The following is a 19,522-nucleotide window of genomic DNA, read 5'->3' as shown; positions in this document are numbered from 1 at the left end:
GAATGCTGCTCCTCTTGATGCTAGGCAGAAACAGTATAGCAAATTGTCTGCATGCATTTGAAGTTGTTTTCTTCCTTATAAATAGCTGGAATTACTTCTGAGAGTCAGGAGAGGAGAGGGTTAGGGGTTTTGAAAGATCAGCTTGATTCTAATAAGCTTTAAGGGTAAAGCTTGAAATGATTTACCAGGGAGTTCACTCAGTGGTTCAGCCTTTTTAAGTTTTTGAGCTTGTTCCATAGCTGAAACCTTGGTAGTTCACAACACTGTCTGCAGAAAATCAATTAAAAATACTAAATATGTTCATTTGTTGTGAGTAAGACAAAAACAGACACGCAACTCTTGCTCTGGCTCTGACTTTTTTCCTGGTGGAATTTTCAAGTCCAAATGGTATTAATGATACAAAACTGCTCTCTACACATCTGTCACTGATATATATTTCAGTGCCTGTTTTCTGATTAGTACTGGGAGTTCTAATTACCTTACTAATTTTAAAATTGGTAGCAAAAAGTAGATTTTATATTCAACACTGTCGAAATATCTCTCTGTGGGTCAGTAATTTTTGACAAATCCTATAGCGAATGGCATTGCTTAACTGATTTCATGGTGTTCTCTCACTTCCAGAATTTTGTTTTCCCATTTTCAAACATAGACTTCCAACAGTATTGTACATGGGAAGAATGCCTCTCTTGAATGATTTTAAGCTTAATACACCTAACTAACAGGAGTAGCTACATTACAAGGTTGAGAAGTGAGTGAGCTGCATCTGTGTATATTTCTATCTTCCAGACAGTTATGGACAGCTCCTGTTGGATCACTCATTGAGTACCCTCCATATGGTAGAGCTTCATTTTTGCAATCTGCCATAGGAGTCAGGTAGACTCTCAGCTGTTATGAGTGCACACCTCAGTGCAACAATACATGTTTACAGTCCTTTAGCATTAGCTAAGCTTGCATGAGCTTTCTGAGGAATACACTGAATTTCTAACTGGACACGAATCCATCAGCAGTCTTGCATATGATTGGTTCTCACCAAGCTCAAGAGGCTTAATCTATCTGACAGAATGATAGTGTTTGAGTTACCTATTTGCCACATTCTTCATCTGATTTGACCTGATTCGTGGAGGTGGATGGGTGGATCGCACTTACTGTGCCTCTGCCTCCACTTGATGCTCAGTTCTTATGAAAGATCCCCTCAGGCAGTTTAAGCTGTACTCTGACAGCAAATACTTGATTCAAATTAACAGCCAAGCAGCAGAGAGAAAGAAGTATTATCCTTTACACAATAGTAAATTATTCTTTACCCCTTAGATTTCTGCAGGCAGTAATCATTACTTATTTTTAATATCCATATCGTATCTTATTCTTGTATGCATGGAGTACGTTTTATAAGTGAAAAATTGCCTCCTTTGCTATGACATGTTCTACCATCCTCCAAATTCTACTCATAGCAGCTTGACCACACTTACATATGAGATACACTCAGTCAAGGAGACTGTAGTTCACAAGTGACTCAAAAACTTGTCTACACTGTATTTCTTCATGGACTGAGATGAGATTTTCACAGTTTTCTCAAGTTAGAATTACCTTGTTTGGATGAATAGATTTTTCCATCTGTCTTCAAAAAGCTGCAAGGTGGATACTGTCATACCATAGAATCGTAGGGGTTGGAAGGGACCTGTTTAGATCATCCAGTCCAACCCTCTGCCAAAGCAAGTTCCCTGCAGTAGGTTGCACAGGAAAGTGTCTAGGTGGGTTTTTAATATCTCCAGAGAACGACAATTGACAAATATAGTATATTGAGTTTGAACCAGGAAAAAGTAGTAGCATTCCCAGTCATTGCTTGTAAGGATTTTTAGGAAGTTGTGCCCATTTGTACCAGGAAAGTTCACCAGGTTTGCTGTTTGTAGATAAGGAACTTTGGTCTGCCTTCTCCCATGAGCCTAGTGTATTTGTGAGCCTGCTGGGCCTTGTCTGTTTGGGAAGGCATTCCCTTAGACTGTCTGCCCTGCTGGGTCCTCCTCAGTCTTATATGTCTGGGAAAATGTCACATAACATCTGTGTGCACCTCAGTGAGGCCTTCACTGATTGTCTGATGGCCAGAGCAGCGTGAATGGGGCTGCCTGAAAAACTACCTGGCAAAATTTATAAGTCAATTTATAGCAGAGATAATGAACATCACGCCCTGTGAGGCGAAGCAGGATTGCTATATGTGAGTTACCTAACACTGAAAATTCAAGTTAGAAGTATCTCTTTCTTCTTATGTAACTTCCATGATAGTCTCCTGTTCCAAGCGGTTCACAACCATCTGGGCCTTGCAGCAAAGTAGGAACATTTTACGTTGTTTAGCAGGGTTTGTCTCTAATTAAACCAGATGGTGTGTTTTCTCATTGTTAGCTTTCCATTGCAAAGCAAATAATGGTGTGGTGGGCACTGTCTATTCATACAAATAAGCCAACAGCTGACCATCATGGGGCAGTTGAGTAATTTGATGTGTAACTCCTGCTACATACAATTGCTATAAAATGATAGAAATGTGGGTTGGCAGTTACCAGATTTCACACTACTTGATACAGAAAGCAACTAAGCCCAATGGATTTCCTAACTCCTCAATATACAAGATTCCTCTGTTGCATTTTCCTTCTTTATGAAGAGAGACAGAAAGGAGAGTGTCTGGAAAGTGGTAGGTGATGAGATCGAAGTGGAGTCTGCCTCCTCTTGCAATGGTTAGCTTGCTTGCTTTAAATGTGAAACTACAGCTGGAATCCTTTGTTTTCTTTCATCTCTCCATTACTGGTGAACAATCTGTCTTGAAAGAACCATTGCTTCTTTTTTTTATACTACATAGCTATTTTAAATTAATATCACAGTAAAAAAGATGATAGGTCATGTAAGAGTGACCAAAGTTTGTGTGCTTTTAAGAGACATATTTAGCACAGATGTGCAAAATAAATGGTACTTTTGGAAGGCCAGACTGTGCCTATAGCAGAGAAGTGATGAAATAGTAAAGTAGTTAATTTCTTTCTGCATGTGGAAAACATCCAGCAATGGGGTCAATTGTTTTTTGAAGGGGGAGAAGTGGAACAAAGGATTAAGTCTTAAATACAGGTAACTAAGCCTTTTCTTTCTTAAATTCTTCCTGTCACATTTTCACTGAAATTCATCTTGCTATTTTAGTTTAGCCAGTATAGAAAGTCTGAATTGCATAAATAATTTTTATTTGGAGTGTTGGAAAAGACCTCTAAGATCATCTAGTCCAACCGTCCACCTACCACCAAAGTTTCCCACTCAACTATGTTCCATAGTACCACATCTACATGTTTCTTGAGCACCTCCAGGCATGGTGACTCCACCACCTCCCTGGGCTGTGCCTTCCAGCACAGCACTACTCTTTTGAAGAAGAAGAAATGTTGTCTAATACCCAACCTGAACCTCCCCTGGTGCAACTTACAGCCATTCCTTCTCATCGTATCACTGTTACCTGGGAGAAGAGGCTGACCTCACCACAGCCTCCTTTCAGGCAGCTGTAGAGAGCAATCAGGTCTCCCCTGAGCTTCCTCTTCTCCAGACTGAGCAATCCCAGCTCTCTCAGCCACTCCCCATCAGACTTGTGCTCCAGACCCCTCACAGCTTTGTTGCCCTCCTGTGGACACACTCCAGGGCCTCGATGTCTTTCTTACAGTGAAGGACCCAAAACTGAACACAACACTCAAGGTGTGGCCTTAGCAGTGCTGAGTACAGAGGGGTGTTCACCTTCCTGCTCCTGCTGGCTGTGTAATTTCTGATACAAGCCAGGATGCTGTTGGCCTTCTTGGCCACCTGGGCACAATGGTGGCTCGTGTTCAACCAAGCGTCTACCAACACCCACGGATCCTTTTTCTCTACGCAGTCTTACAGCCACTCTGCCCCAAGCCTGTAGCAATGCCTGTGGTTGTTGTGACCAGTGTGCAGGACCCGGCACTTGGTCTTGTTGAGCTTCATCCCATTGACCTCAGCACACTGTTCCAGCCTGTCCACATCCCTCTGCAGGGCCTTCCTATCCCCAGACACGTAGACACTTCCTGCCAACCTGATGTCATCTGCAAAAATTTCAGCTTGCCAACTTTATTTGCCAAGATTTCCATGTATATAATGTCTCTTCTGGGTAAAAATTTCAGTGTTTATAACCAGTACTGATAATTAACAAAATGAAAGAGTAGGCATCTGTGCCAAAACTTTTTCATTCCAATACAATTTTCTGAGTCTTTTTCTTGGGTATTCAGAGGCCTCCGTGATGAAATTCTGTGACTGTGGACAGTAGTTTTCATTTTTATTTCACTGTAATCATATCTCTGTGCTGTCTTCATGCTGACATGTAAAAATTAAACATTTCCTTAAAAAAAAAAAAATCATTAAAGAAGTTTCTTTGCTAAATCAGTGGCTTCCTTGAGAAGAAATATTTTGTGTAGTTTTGGCTTGAGGGAAATAGTGGCTGGATTTTGTGCTTCTGACTTGAGAATTCCGAGTGTGGATATGTAGTTCAGCACATAAATAGCTGAAAAGTATCCTTAAAAGGGTGGTGGCATAACTAATGTTTAATAAATTACCAGAGCAGTCTATAATGTTATATTCAAAATTGACTTTATTTTCCTGGTGAAGTTGCTCTTGGCAGGTGCCAGCCTTAACCTCATAAAAATGTTACTTTTAGATGTCTATTCTAATGTGGCAGCAAATCTTGGCTCTCCATTCCTTCATGGATTACAGGAGGCATCTGGGCAAACACACAGCCTTCACCTTGCCAGTGCTCCATCCATGTGCCATCAACGTGATTCCCACACTCCCTTGGTTTAGGAAGGCTATTTACAGGCCAGCCAGATAGCAGCGTGTTTCTCAGAAAAGTAAAGAATACTGAGTAACAATGGCATTTGGGTGATGAATCCTTTTTTGACCAAGTATGGATATTTGTCTTTCTGACTTCCCTTAAGTACAGTGCTGTTTGCAGTTGCGTTGTGCATTCTTCCATGCCAGAAAAGCATGTTGTAGCATTACCTTAAGTAATCCCCCTCTGGCATGTGGGAGAATATTCTTTGCATAAGCAACTTGCGAGGCCAAATCACTAATTTGGTATCAGTGCACTGTGAAAAGGCTGAAGATTTGGACACCAGTAATCTTACAGTCTTTATCATTGATTTTAGTGCAATTAATGCTTGCAGCACACAATCCTGAAAATACTGTAACTAACTGGAAAGCAATTCAGTGTAGGAAAAAAAAGCACTAAAGAAAGAAAATTGAGTGTGATTTTGGTGTCCTCATCTTCTTCTCCATGAGGAGTAGTCCAAGGTCCTACATAGCAACCTTTGCACTGAAAGGCAGTCTGGGCCACTCTGAAGTCAGGTGAGGGGAAGGAGGATTCCATGTTATAAAAAGAGAAAAATTTGCCCCAATTTGCTGAGTCATTCCCCTGCTCTCATGGTCAAGAGAGTACCACAGAGATAGCAAGTGACAAAAGGAACTTCTGTGAGGGGTGCTGGAATCTGCTGTTTAATTTTCCACCGTGACTTTGTTTCTAAGTTTGTAACGAAGGCCCGAGTGCTTTGCTTTGCTAAAATAAGCCTGTTTATTTTTCACTTTTAAATTTTATTTAGCATCTGCACCTTAGTTCGGGTGAAGCTGGCAAGTTGCTTTTCTGTAAATAGTGGGTTTGTGCCAGGAAGCGTGTGTACAGGCAGAGTTCCAGGGGAACTTGAGAGGAGCATGGAAACCCCAATGATTGCGCTTTATTTCCTGCCAAACTTCTGGGGTCATTGTGAGGACTCCTGTCTCCAGGTTCTCAGAAGCTGTCTGCTCTGACGGAGGTAGACAAGTACACTCTGATAAAATACAAACAGGAGAGGGACAGCATGCTATTTGAAGAACACCCCTGATCGTTGCGCCACTTGGTAAAAGTCAAGAGAAAGTATGTTTCCTCCTGTGGCTCCCTGCTGTCCTGTAGGACACACAGAAGACATGGGCTCTTTTAAGAAGAGCAGTGAAAGAAACTTCTTCAAACCATTACATAGCGCAGAATGTGGTCGTCATGTTCAAGAGCTTTACGTTCTCTATTGCTGTTACAGGTTAGGATGGTTGTTCAGCTGGCTTCCTGCTTGGTGCCCCACATCACTACTGCACCTTAAAGAAGCTGAGGACAAAATGCTAAAATGTAAGTAAGGTTTATAGCTATAAGGAGATTTTCTATGCATTTCCATTAAACTAATCAGAAAAGTTTTTCAGTACAACTTCTGCATTCTGCTGAAATTAGCAGATTTAGAAACAGATGTTCTTTGTCCCCTTATTTATGATACTTGTCTGCATGCTCTGCTTTGAAAGGGAGGCTCTATTTCTAATGGTGGTTTCCATAGAACATTCTTCGAAGTTTACCAGTCATGTCTAACAATACCATTTGTTTTCCCCACTCTTTTCCCAGGTATTACAAGCACATACAATAAGCGGTATGTGTATCTAGCTAATGGAAACAAGATATGGACACTGACGTTCTCTCCAGACCTTTCACGTAAAACTCCACTTGTTCTACTTCATGGATTTGGAGGAGGTGTTGGAATGTGGGCTCTCAATTTTGAAGAGCTCTGTGAAAACAGGACCGTTCATGCTTTCGACCTCTTGGGATTTGGACGAAGCAGTAGACCACACTTTGATACTGATGCTCGGGAAGCAGAAAATCAGTTTGTGGAATCCATAGAAGAGTGGAGAAAGGAGATGGGGCTAGAAAAAATGATTTTGCTTGGACACAATCTGGGTGGATTCCTGGCTGCTGCTTACTCATTAAAATACCCATCAAGGTATGTGAAAATAAAGAAAAGCTTCATAATGAATTTTAAGCAAAGAGTATTAATCATGTGCTTTGTTTTCAGATGAATAGAAGTAAGCAGATTAGTAATCTTGTTTCTTCTGTTTACTTCCTTCATGTTTTGCTTTTGTTCAGTACCCCCTTGCCATGTAATAAGGCTAAATAGCAAAGATCATATTTGTGTGTGAATGCTTTGAGACATCTCTGATCAAACCTTGGTTTGTGAAAACAAAAAATAGACCTATTCCTGCCAAATGTCCATTATTAAGGATAACAGTGAAACTTCTGAATGTAATTCTGCCAGGTAATTTATGTGTAAAGGCTTGCAGTCAGACTGGTGCCAAGAGGACGATATGAAAATAATTTTAATGGCTGTTTGTTTTAACTGTCTGTATGCCACTCCATATTTCTTCTTTGAAGAACAGTCCAGCTGCAGCAGTGCTTTAACTACATCACATCAGCTTTTTTTCTGCACGACATCATGGTAGACAGCTAATCCGTTTCTTTACTCAGAGCTCACAATTTGTCTCTTTTTCAATGTAGCCTACTTACATAGGCAGTGGCAAGCGAGGATCCCACCAAGTGAGGTCATTCTGTGTCAAGAAAGGGCATTGTTTTTATCTAGATAGGCATAGTGGACTTCTGTTAAAAGATGTCACATCATGTGTCAGATTCTATACTATACAGAATGAATTTTTTACATTAGTATCAATGCATACCATATGTACACCTTTCTCTCTCATTTGATGATTTTGAAGTAAATCCATGCATATTTTTTTTCTTAAAACACTTAGGATAAGAGTGTAAACCTCTTACCCACTTGGGTGTAAAGCAACTTTTAGCTGACTGAAGGTAATTGCTTGTAGGGATTGCTTCCAAGTTTCTTACCCCTTCTTCAGGAGTATCTATAAATGGCACTGTCCCATCCCTGTGGGGCGGGATGTTGTTTCAGCCTTGTGATGACTTACATTGACAGTGACACTTCTGTGTTTACATGCTTTGCTGTGCTTAAGTTGGGGTTAATTTATTTGGAGGTGTTTTCTTTTGTGCTCTCACACTGCTAATATTTTGCTGAAATTAAGCTAACACCGTCAAATTATCACGCTGACTGATAGGATCTTAAGGCAGTATTGAATCAAGTGATAAATATAGCACAGCTTTCAATCAGATTATCTAACAATTCATTAGAGGCTTAAGGGATTCTGGTTACATATTGTTCGGAAAGTAGATCAGTTTCTCCAAGCTTAGATGATCCATTAATTTACTGTGTTGTACCATATTGTGCATGGGACATCTGAGGTTAGTAATCCAAAAAGATTCCCATTTGCAATATTCCTGAGTGGTGTTGGAGTAATGATTTTCAGATACTCTGACTTCTGGACTACTACCTTTGGGATGATTTTTATGGTCAGCTTCTCCTTATCCCAATTTATGTTTTAGGATTGCTTCTTACCAAAAGAAGGAAGGAAATTATTAATAAACAAAACATGACAGAAAGCTTACTGTTTTTATGTATGCGTATGCTGTGTTATGTTTAATAGCACAGTTTGTGCACAGAATGTGTAGTTGTCCTGAACAGCCCCTCGTGGCTTATGCTCCTTAGCCTCTAATCTCTCCACTTGGTTTATATAGTTAAATTCTACCCTGGCCTCCGTTAGCATTCTTGTTTGCTTCTGTGTGCAAATACGCTCATGGCTGAGCTGACAGCCCAGAAACATCTTTGTGAGCTTAATCCTTTTCAACCCCTCATTTCAGGCACACATTTTGGTTTCCCAACCGATTATAGTCCAGAAATAGCTTTCAGAATCACTTCTGAAATCGTTTTAGCCACTAAGAACTCTGGTGTATTAAATACCTAATCTCATGGCTTTGAAAGAGAAGGAAGACACGAAGAAGAAAGTAAAGATGATGGAGCTTGCATGCAAAATCACCTTAAATATGCAAAACTATCGTTAAGAGTCACTTTTTCAGGTATAAGCAGTATCTAGCACAGTCCTGTTAGAGAAGGTGTTATTATGGGATTAAACAGAAATGGAAGATTCCAGTCCATCAAGGCAAAATAATTTTTTTGCTTGAGGAGGACTCACAGCATGAAGTGATTGATTTATTGTGTATGCTGGAGGCTCCTACTGTACCCTCTGTGCTGAGATTCCTTTGAGTGATAATTTTGTAAATTGTCTCTCTGGTGTTTATTTTCTGAATTAAAATCAGTACACTTAGAAAACATCCACGGTTTTGGATCTGTCTGGCCCAGTTCAAATTTTGCTTTGATAAGCTTCTTTTTCAAATAAATTGTGTCTCTTTGTAGAGCAGAGATCTTAAAGGGCTTGGAATAGAGTGATAGATGTCTGAATGTTTACTTAAATGAAACAGGTGCCATTCTCTTTTTCTTGCTCAAATTAAGCTGCTCTTTCAGATAATATAGACCAAGTGTTTAGATCTGACCATTTCTAAAAATAGAAAAAAAAACTCCTCTTTTTCTCCAGTGTATATGATAGTAGGTATCTGTTGAATAATGAGTTATTATTTGGACATGAGTTTCCAAGTTTCTGGTGTTCCTGTACAAAATTAGTTGCAATCCATCTTTCTTTAATTAGCATTCAGATGCAAAATCATCGAAGGATTGGAAAGGTAGTAGGATGCTGTGACAGAGGTGACTAAACCAGATTGCATAATCCACTGATAGCAAGTTTCCGTCTTGCTCATTCAAAGGAAAATTAATGTACTCTGAACCTTTTCTGCCAACAGGGTCAAACATCTTATCTTAGTGGAGCCATGGGGTTTTCCAGAAAGGCCTGACAATGCTGAACACGAAAGACCAATTCCAATCTGGATCAAAGCACTAGGAGCTATACTGAGTCCATTTAATCCATTAGCTGGGCTGAGGATAGCAGGACCCTTTGGTGAGTTTTAGCCACTCTTTAAAACTGTTGCTGTTTGCCTTAAGCATAAGCAAGGAGCAGATATCTCATTAAGATATGCTTTGTTGCAAGCTCGTATCACTGGCAGAAAGTTGGAGGAGAGAGTGGGAGGGCTTGAGGAAAAACAAGCTCCTTTGGACAAGAGGACAAGATCTTCCTGTTAGAAACATCATGTGATAATTTATAGCAGTTAATGTGGGCTACAGCAATAATGAGGCAGATGATGTGGACAACTTCAGGGGAAGCCTTACAAAGAGGCAGTATGGTGGGAAGGTTGTCTGCTTGCCTCCAGTCGCAGTCCGTTTAGATTCCCTTCTGGATGCAGTTTGACTGACAAATAGTGTTTCCAAATTTGCTTAACGTTAGACTGCAATTTCTCAAAAACTCATTTGTCCTTAAGCCTGAGTTTAAAGAAGTTGAAACTGTGTTGTTTCCATCAGCCATTTTCCTATTGCTCTAGCAAATTTTGTGGGTCTCAGCAGTGTCCTGTGTTACAGTAGCAATGTGTCCGTCCTATTTCTACATCTCTTCAACAGCTCTGATGAGAGAGATAAATTCTATATACCCTCATACCAGGACTAGATAGAAATGATGAGAATATCACAGATTTGGTTTATAGAGGGTAGGGAGAAAGGCATGATCAGGTTTTAAATTCATCATACGTTTTCCTTCTAGAGGTTAGATGGTAATCTGTTCATTTCTCTTTGCATTACCAAAGCATCACCTAGGGAGGCTTGGAAAAAGATATCCTTCAGACCCCTTACAAGTTATTTATAACTGTCAGATCACCTGGCCATCACTTTTACTATTCAGTCTGAAGAGAAACAAGTGGCATTTCTAGGCTTTGTTTAAACCACATCTGTTTCTTAAATCTCTTTCTATAGAATATAACTTTAAATAAGCTGATATATTCAGCTGTTTTCAGAAGGATGACAAAATTAGCTTTTCTGATAAGGAGCGTTCTGTATTTTAGAAACTTTATTTTTGAAGTAAAAAATGCTTTCTAATCTGGTTAACAGAAAAACCTGAAGAATATTGAGTGATAAGCACTGATTTAATGCAGTTTATCCAGTAACAAATGTATGCATAGATCAATCCAATTGAAAGAATTGAAAGCTGAAGTTGTCTCCTGCAGCAAGTAAACCCAGTTAAAACCGTGCTGTGGAAACAGACCCTCTGTGTCCAGGTATCCCCAGCATAGCCCTGGTTACAGGTTGAAGTTGAGAGCACTGCTTTTCAAAAATTTCCATCTATTTCTCACTCTAGCTTATCAAAAACTTTGTTTTTGTTAACTTAATCTGTAATTAAGTGATTCGTATTTCTCAGGGAAGGGTAGCTTAAACATTGCTGTTAGTTGGACATCAGACCCAACCCGATGAAGATATTGAACCAAATACAAGTTTCCTTCTGCATTCATATGTGCTTGAACTGCTGGGCAGGCACAGCTGTCTGATCCTCAGCAGAAGGCTAGTTGTTCTTGCTCAAAGTTATGAGTTAGACATCGCACGTGGCCAGGGTTATCTGGGGTATCACAGTCATATCACATGGATATTTAATCATACTTGAAGGCAAATTCCTAAACCTGAGAAACAGAACTGAGGGAGATCTTTTTCTTTGAGGGGTTTCCAGTTAGTTTATTTTCAGAAAAAAGACAAAAGTCTGGCAGTTGAACTCACTGTAGAGAAAGTAAAGGTGGTGGAGCAAACTGCAGAATGTTTGCAAAATCTTCAGAAAGTAAATCTCTGTTTCATAAGCAAATTGTTTTCTCTTGCAGTGTATTTATTTTCTAAATTGATTTAAAGCATACATAAGGGAGTGTTGCAATAATCTAATCCCAGGATTACAAAAGCATAGGTTACTGTGACACGGTCTATGTAAATAGTGCCAGGCCTGTGGCCAGCAATAGGTGGGAAGAAGTGACATCACTGTAATTGCACAGATTAACAACAGTATTTTCAGTTGATAAACTCAACTAGTAAACTGTGAGCCAACATCTGCAGAGGTGAATAATATTCTCAGATTGGCCTTTTGTGAGGCTCTTGTCCCAAAGATCTATCTGGTCAGTTAGAGGAGGCCTATTTCTTAAGGAAGTGATTCAGAATGGGAGCTTAACTGGCCTTCGAAAGGACCTGCCTATTTTCTTTGGCTGTTAAGAGAGGTTGGAGATAATAGCTTTCCTAGGTTGAATCTCTTATTTTATAGAATCATAGAATTGTAGAATCATTTAGGTTGGAAAAGAGCCTTAAGATCAAGACCAACTATTGATGCTACCGAGTCCACCACTGATGTCTTGTATTTGTGTCAAAATTTCCACACCTGTTTTTCAGCATGGACTTCTGTTCTTTCACCTGAATGTTAGTTGGATGAACTAGCTTCAGAAAAAAATAGACTGTTATGTAAAAGAGGAGTACAGACTTATATCTGGAGAAAAACAGCCTAGCTTTTTCAACAGTGCCTTTTGGTTCTGAAAGGCAGAATGCTTTTGGTATACCCAGTGCTGCCAGAGCAAGGAAAAGGAAAGTGTTGGTATCATGCAGGAGTGCATTTTTGTTAAAAATTTTATCTGCTTAGTCCTTTTGCTGAACCCCTTTGCATGTTTCTTCTATTGCCATAGTGGCCATTCAGCAATATTCCCCATATACATTTATTAGGGATTGAATTGTCCCACTTCTGGGACAACATAAAGTCCTTCAGAATAATTATGTTTAGTTCCTGTTTGCCACCATGTTTTCCTAAGACTTGCAAGTGGTGAAATTAAGTGTTGTTTTAGAAGTCCTCAGTTAGGCACAAGTTTCAAGGGGGCATGTTTGAAGGGTTGTAAGGAAATGTGTTCAGCAATCTGATAGAGTTTTCTCTGCCAACTCCTTCTATAATAGCATTTTCTGTTTTGACAGGTCTAAGCCTTGTTCAGCGTTTAAGACCAGATTTCAAACGAAAATATGCATCGATGTTTGATGATAACACTGTGACTGAATATATCTATCACTGCAATGTGCAGTCGCCCAGGTGAGTGTGAGTTTCCTAGTGAGTGTTTTGAAGTCTTACTGACGGCCTGCTGCTCCCTCCAATGGTCGTGGCAACAGAGTGCATGCTTTTTTTTCTTTTTAATTGTAGCATTTACTGTATTGATTAAAGACAAAAAATACCTTTGCCCTTTTAATGAATTTTACAAACCGGTAGATGTAGAAGCTGCCCCAGTTCACTATTTCTCCTAAACTACCCATTAGTTTAGGAATGTTTAGAAATACCCAGTAGTTAACTACCCAGTAGTTAAACTACCCATAATCTGAGGATTAGAGTGCTATATTTTAACCAAAAGTTGTTATAATTTGTTAAGAATTTTTTTCTTTAAGAACTTCTAAAAATTGGCATCTCATGTTTTAAGTGTTGTTACCCAGTACCAAAAAAAAAAACCCCACCAAAAAACCTATATTGAAAATTGCTTGCAAACTTTGCAAACCTGTGTTCCTTAATAGTCAGAAGTCCCATCCTCATGCACTGTTTTGTCTGTATTATCAAAAGGCACAGATACTTGAATTCATAGGCAGGTATAGGGAAAGGAGAAGAGAAAAGGCAGATATAGCAGAAATTTAATTACTGTTACCCTTTTTGAATGCTTTGAAGTGGTGAAACAGCTTTCAAGAACATGACTATTCCTTATGGATGGGCAAAAAGGCCAATGCTGCAACGGATTCCACAAATGGATCAAGACATTCCTATCACCGTGGTTTATGGAGCACGTTCATGCATAGACGGCAATTCTGGCAGCACTATCCAGTCTCTGAGACCAAAGTCATATGTGAAGACAATAGTAAGTTCACTTTTTAAGCAGTTGCTTAATTTGTTGTGTGCATTTGTTCAAAGCATATCTGTGTGATCTTTATACCAAGTGTGGAGATGGTAGCTCTTTGATTTATGGACTGGGGTAATAACTTCTGATTTCTTTAATAGGAAAAGAGGAAACACGTTTTAGATCAAACTTAAAACAGACATAAGTCTGTTTTTTCAGAGTAAGAAAAAATAAAGCTCTAGAAGCTGAATCAGGTCTTTGAACAAGATCACTTTTCTACTTTACAATGGTTTTTTTGCTCTGGCACGCTAATACAAATAGTTTTCATGGCCACTGGTAAGTACGTACATCTTTGTCTGTTTTAAACTGTAGCAGTCTGAATGTCTACAGATACATATGGCACAATCAGGATGCTCTCATAAAGTGTTTGAACCAGTTTGTGTAACACTTCAATTTCTCTGTTAAGAAAGTGGTTGTTGTCTGTTGCTTAGGTTCTTGGAAGCATCTTTCTTTAAGTCATTACAAAAAAACTTGGTGTTGTCCTTGGAACTAATGCGTTCTTAGTTCGAGGTATGGCATTGTCATTTCGAACGTGCATGCCTGCAACTCAGTACACATGGGCACACTGTGGTTTTGTTGATTCCTATGAAAACAAACTATTTTGGAAGTATTGCTCATGTATTGTCACATCTGCCAGACACGATAATTGAATATGCATGTATGTTCCAATGCTATGATAAAATGTTCAAGTGCGCCAGCTGCCTTCTTGCTGGTGTCTAGTCCTAACTGGACAGAAATATATAATGTGATATTAACTTTGACAAGTCATTGAAATAAAATTTTGTAATCTCAATATAGCTGACATCAGAGCTGGAACGTGGAGAAAAGATGTTACTAAACATCTTGCATATGTCTAAGAGCATAAATACATTTCATAAATGCAAACGTCCAGATCTGAAAGTGCTACTTTACTGCTTAACCCTAGAATTAACTTGTAACAAAAAAAACACTATTAAGAATCATACCATACATAACTAGGATAAATGTGTATCATTCAGGAAGTCCTTCCTGTCTGCTCAGTGGCTTTTAGACGGCACTGTAGAAAACTTCATTGTATACCAAGTTAAAATTTTGTTAAGCCGAATGCAGGTTGTAAAAGGTAAATTGGGGTGGTGGAAATTATAGAGACACTGAAAGACATTCACAGCACTGTAGGAGCAAAGGGGTTCTACTGAGGCTGAGACTTCCTAGAGTGCACAGGGCTTTATTGTACATTATTTAGAATATTTTCTACTTTGATTTGTTGTTGGTCTTGTTGTTTTTAAAAACACCAAACTGGCCATACTTAAAGCAGTGTGCTTCCATTTAGAGACTTAAGAGGAAGTGTTTTAATGGGTGGGAGGGAGAAAAGTAGATTTAAATACAAATTAATCTCAAACTGACTGTAAAATTAAAATAGTCAAGTTCCTTTGATCTACAGTATGATGATGACTTGCTTCATGCTAGTTTTAGCAGAAATGCAGTAACTACAATGTGTGTGGTTACTTAAACCCTTAATTTTTTTACATACTTGTGGTGAAATAATCTAGACCAGAAATATGGGGTGTTTTTCCCCATATATTGCATCATTTGGATTTGACTTTTCCCTGCTTTACGCAATACTGTTTCATTGGGAGGACTGAAGTCTGCTTCCACAAGGCTAGGGAATCCTCAGCAATGTAAGCCTCTGAATTGGTAATCCTTTATCCTAGTATGTTCTTTAGTGTTTTCCATATAATTTTGATAATAATAAGGGAATACAAATGTTTAGATGCTATCTCTTCTCCAAACACTTACAGAACTAACAAGCTGCTTTGCAGAACTGTTTGAGCAGAGAATGGAAGAGATGAGAGTTGTTCAGAAATTTGATATGTACCGTATGTTCTCCTCACTTTGTTTTGCAGGGACTTGTGTATACCTGAATTTTCTTTTCAACAAGTTGTGCAATTGAAAAGGCAATGGTTTTACCCTTTATTTCTGTTTAGAAGAGTTCATTTGGTGGGTGAAACAAACATTTGTTTTTCCTTATGCTTGGAGTCTTTTGTTGGTTGTATGGTACCACCTCCTGGCAGCAGTTATTCTAACTCTGTTAACGCACACTGGGTGCAATAGATCAGATTCAGATTTAGAATTGCTCTTTCCAAGTAATAGTGTAGCAGTGTGTAGAAGCCAAGTTTAGGATATTTGTTTTGAGGAGGAATATTCCTCACCTATCTCAATATTTATTTATGTATTTATGGCATTTTTGTCCTTTTGACCTGTCTCTTCACCTTTGTCCTCCAGGCTATCCTTGGTGCAGGTCATTACGTGTACGCTGATCAGCCTGAAGACTTCAATCAGAAAGTGAAAGACATCTGTGATTCTGTGGACTGACTGTCTTCTGTCCTTTAGAGTCTTACACCATAGACACCATTTAATAGCAATACTCTGTAGGAAACGAGTAAAGAATGCGGAGCTAATGAAACGGGCTCTGTTTGCACACTGTTTCTTCTAAGAAGCAATTTGCACACTTAAACCACTAAGTGCCTTTTGGGCATAGGTAGATTTGAAGCAAATGTACAGTTTTATTTGAGATTTGTCTTTAGACTGTTGGCCTGCCATATATGAAATTGCTTAGGACTTTTTAAACTGGAATTTTCTTTAAAATGCAGTTGAATATTGTTCACCTGTTGAACTCTATCTAAAGATGTTGAATTCACCACTAACACAGAGATCTTTGTCAGTATGGATCTAATGTATAAATTGTGGTTTTGTTTATTCATAAACATTCATATTTTCTAGTTGATATTTCATAGCAAGAATATGAAATTGTTGTGTATTTTGTTTATGGAATCCAGAACTCCATATACAATATTTTAAGAGTTTGAGTTTGTTTGTTTTAAATTGGAATGATAACAGCTTATGAAGCTGATTTTGGGAGAGAGACAGGGCCAAAATAATGAGCATTGCTTGTCACTGAAAAAGCATATGTTAATTTGTAAGGAATCAGGACTCAATACTAGGAAAACTCCCTTCTCTTGTATTTTATTTCTCTTTATCTCAAGGCATCATTTTGCACGTGTGCAGCTTTTATGGAAGCCTCAGTTTGTAAGAGTCAGCGATGTAACAAGTGCTCATGCATCCATAAAGATTTTCTATGTAGATCTCAGCGATATAAAGGACGGAAAATGGCTTGTTAGTTACTCTATTTTTAACACTTCATGATTACTGCAGGATTTATTACTTGCCTAAACCTAACAACTGTGGAGAAGCTGGCAGGAAGATTTTTACCAGGGCTGGGGAATGGTCATCTGGATGAGTGAGCATCATTCTGTTTTTCTTTAGACAAAACTTCTACCAGTAAATACAGGGAGGAGTGTGGGGCAGGCACAGAGGGAAGCTCTAATTGGCACCCACAGCAGATTAGTGCATTGAAACTAACATGCAGCCTCCTTATAGGAAGGATTATTACTGGAACAAACAATACGGCTGTAACAAATTATAATTATATGTTTTGGAGGTTCTTTATGTAATTATATATTTTAATGGAGTATTTTGAAATCAGAAATAATAACTTCTCTGCATCTTTTTGAAACTGCAGTTTGATGTTAATTCTTCACAAGCTTTGTACATTGTATTAAGCAAAAAAAAAAAAAAAAAGACTTTGTCACTTTAAAGCCAAACTCTATATTGGTTTGTTTTTTAACGACAGATTTACTTGAAACTATTGATCTGCTTTTGAATGTTAAATTGACTACTGAAGAATTCTCAATACTTTTCTACCTAGTGGATTCAAATTAATGATTGCACCATCTTAAGGCTTCAGCAGAATTTTGTACATTTTTGCTCACATTAAGGAACTGTTGCACACATTTATGGTAAAAACAGGCAAAGATACCCAAAATCTTCAGGAAATACTCAGACTGTGTTCCTAGTGGAACATAATATTTCTTTCTGAAGGAGATGGATATCTGTATGGTGCTGTGTAACATCAGACGGTCTTCGTGACTGCCTTTGTGACTGCTAGCACTTAGCAAGCTAAGGATTTTAATTCAAATAAATTATTATATTCAATTGCTTTTTCACTTAGATGATACCAGGATTTTTAAACAAATTTCTATGTTATTTGCTAAAATTTTGACTTCGGAATGGAAAATCAGGATATTCGATTTTTGACTATAAGCTATGAATTGTCGGCCATGACACCCTTTCGGTGGATGCCCTCAGTGTGTATTTTTTTCACACTTTTGAATGTCTGATTTGCATTTATACACTTCAGCAGTTGCTTCAATTATTATAAATGTAAAAATATATTTTGTCTTCCAAAATAATAAAAGGTGAAACAAAATATTGGCGTTTTTGGATAGCACTTACTGATGGGAATTCTGGATTCCACATCAAAAGATGAAAGTAGGGGTAAAAATTGCACGTGAATATGAATATTCTTTGAAATATCCCTTGCTTTTTCAGCTCGTTGTACTAATAAGATTTATTGCTTATGTTTTGCACAATAAAAATAAAATCTAAAATGTTGTGTTTGATTAATGTTGACACGATGTTGCTTTTGTAAAAATGTGTATGTAATTAAGCTGTAGAAATTAAGAGCAATGAATGAGTTGAGCTAAACCATCCGAAACACATTAAAAATACTGTAAAGCTTTGCTTTCGAATGTCTCTGTGTTCTTAGGGTTTCCCGTTAGATAGAGTACCGGAGAGGAAGCATTTATCAACAAGTAGCTGCAAATTCAGAATGCTGTCTGTACACATAAAGGAAGTGTTTGTCGGTCATCTTCCAGGCAGTACAGGAGCAACATGGACCTGTTGAGTGTGTCCAGAGGGCCACAAAACTGATGCAAGGGATGGAACACCTCTCCTACAAGGACAGGCTGAGGGAGCTGAGGCTGTTCAGCCTGGAGAAGAGAAGGCTCTGGAGAGACCTGAGAGCAGCCTTTCAGTATCTAAAGGGGGGGCTGTAAGAAAGAAGGGGACAGACTCTTTAGCAGGGTCTGTTGTGACAGGACAAGGGGAAATGGTTTCAAACTAAAAGAGGAGATTTTGATTGGCTATAAGGAAGAAGTTTTTTATAGTAAGGGTGGTAAGGCACTGGCACAGGTTGCCCAGAGAGGTGGTGGGTGCCCCATTCAAGGTCAGGCTCTGAGCACCTGATGTAGCTGTGGGTGTCCCTATTATTGCAGAGGAGTTGGACTAGATGGCCTTTAAGGGTTCCTTCCAACTCAAACAGTTCTATGATTCTAAGATTCTGTTAGACCCTCCTGTGATGGTCAAGGTGGGATTTTTGAATATCCTATTGTATGCAACAGAAACTAATAAAACTTACTTTAATAAACGTAAACTGAAAATGAATGGCATATTCCAAAAAGACATGGAAGCTTGACCTTTGGGTGGGAAGAAGCTTCTCCAGAAGCTGAGAATAGGTTTCCCTTGAAGCTCTGACTCAGCACGGTGAGCAGTTTCCTAAGGGTACTGTGCAGAACACTGTCCACAAAAAGCTGGTGCTTTTTCATTAGAGTGCTGTAAAATCCTGTTCTGCCATCAATATGAAGATAGCTTTGTATTGGAGGCCATGAGCATAACAAAAAGTATCCAAAATATTAATAAAAAGCCAAGATGAACGGTCTGAGTCTCCAGGACACGCTCTTCCTAAGGTTGTTGCGATAAAATTTTATTAAAGTAACTTAGTAATATTTTGTTTGCATGGCTGAGTTCATCTTGTTACTTATTGAACCCTGGCAGATTAGATTTTAGTTCTGAAAAACTGATTTTCAGAGCTGTAATTCATTGATAAGACTTTATAATAAAACATTTGCAACTGTCATAAGAAAGTCCCTGTTTGTATCTGATCATGAAATGCAGTTGAGTGTATGAACCTGTAGGCATGGAGCTTGGCTGTGGCTCCAGGCAGGAGAAACACCATTGCTGTCCTCTTGTTTCACCTGCATCAAAGCAATGCTG

General features: G+C 38.7%; 1 protein-coding gene across 2 annotated transcripts in view; it reads left to right on the top strand.

Annotated features, from left to right (window-relative positions):
- The window catches only part of ABHD4 (abhydrolase domain containing 4), a 29,584-nt gene extending 11,374 nt beyond the window's left edge, over positions 1-18,210 (top strand). The window contains exons 2-7 of one of the 2 annotated variants that reach the window (NM_001278145.2): positions 6,090-6,175; positions 6,440-6,812; positions 9,569-9,723; positions 12,636-12,747; positions 13,366-13,552; positions 15,854-18,210. In NM_001278145.2, the coding sequence (NP_001265074.1) occupies positions 6,090-6,175; positions 6,440-6,812; positions 9,569-9,723; positions 12,636-12,747; positions 13,366-13,552; positions 15,854-15,943 (1,003 nt within the window). In that variant the 3' untranslated portion in view covers positions 15,944-18,210. 2 annotated transcript variants of the gene reach the window in all.
- Positions 18,211-19,522: the final 1,312 nt, after the last annotated feature.

The sequence above is a fragment of the Gallus gallus genome, chromosome 2 (genome assembly GCF_016699485.2).
Source record: "Gallus gallus isolate bGalGal1 chromosome 2, bGalGal1.mat.broiler.GRCg7b, whole genome shotgun sequence".
In the NCBI taxonomy this organism is placed as follows: domain Eukaryota; kingdom Metazoa; phylum Chordata; class Aves; order Galliformes; family Phasianidae; genus Gallus; species Gallus gallus.
The sequence above is the reverse complement of the archived record's forward strand: the minus strand, read 5'-3'. Positions and strand labels throughout refer to the sequence as shown.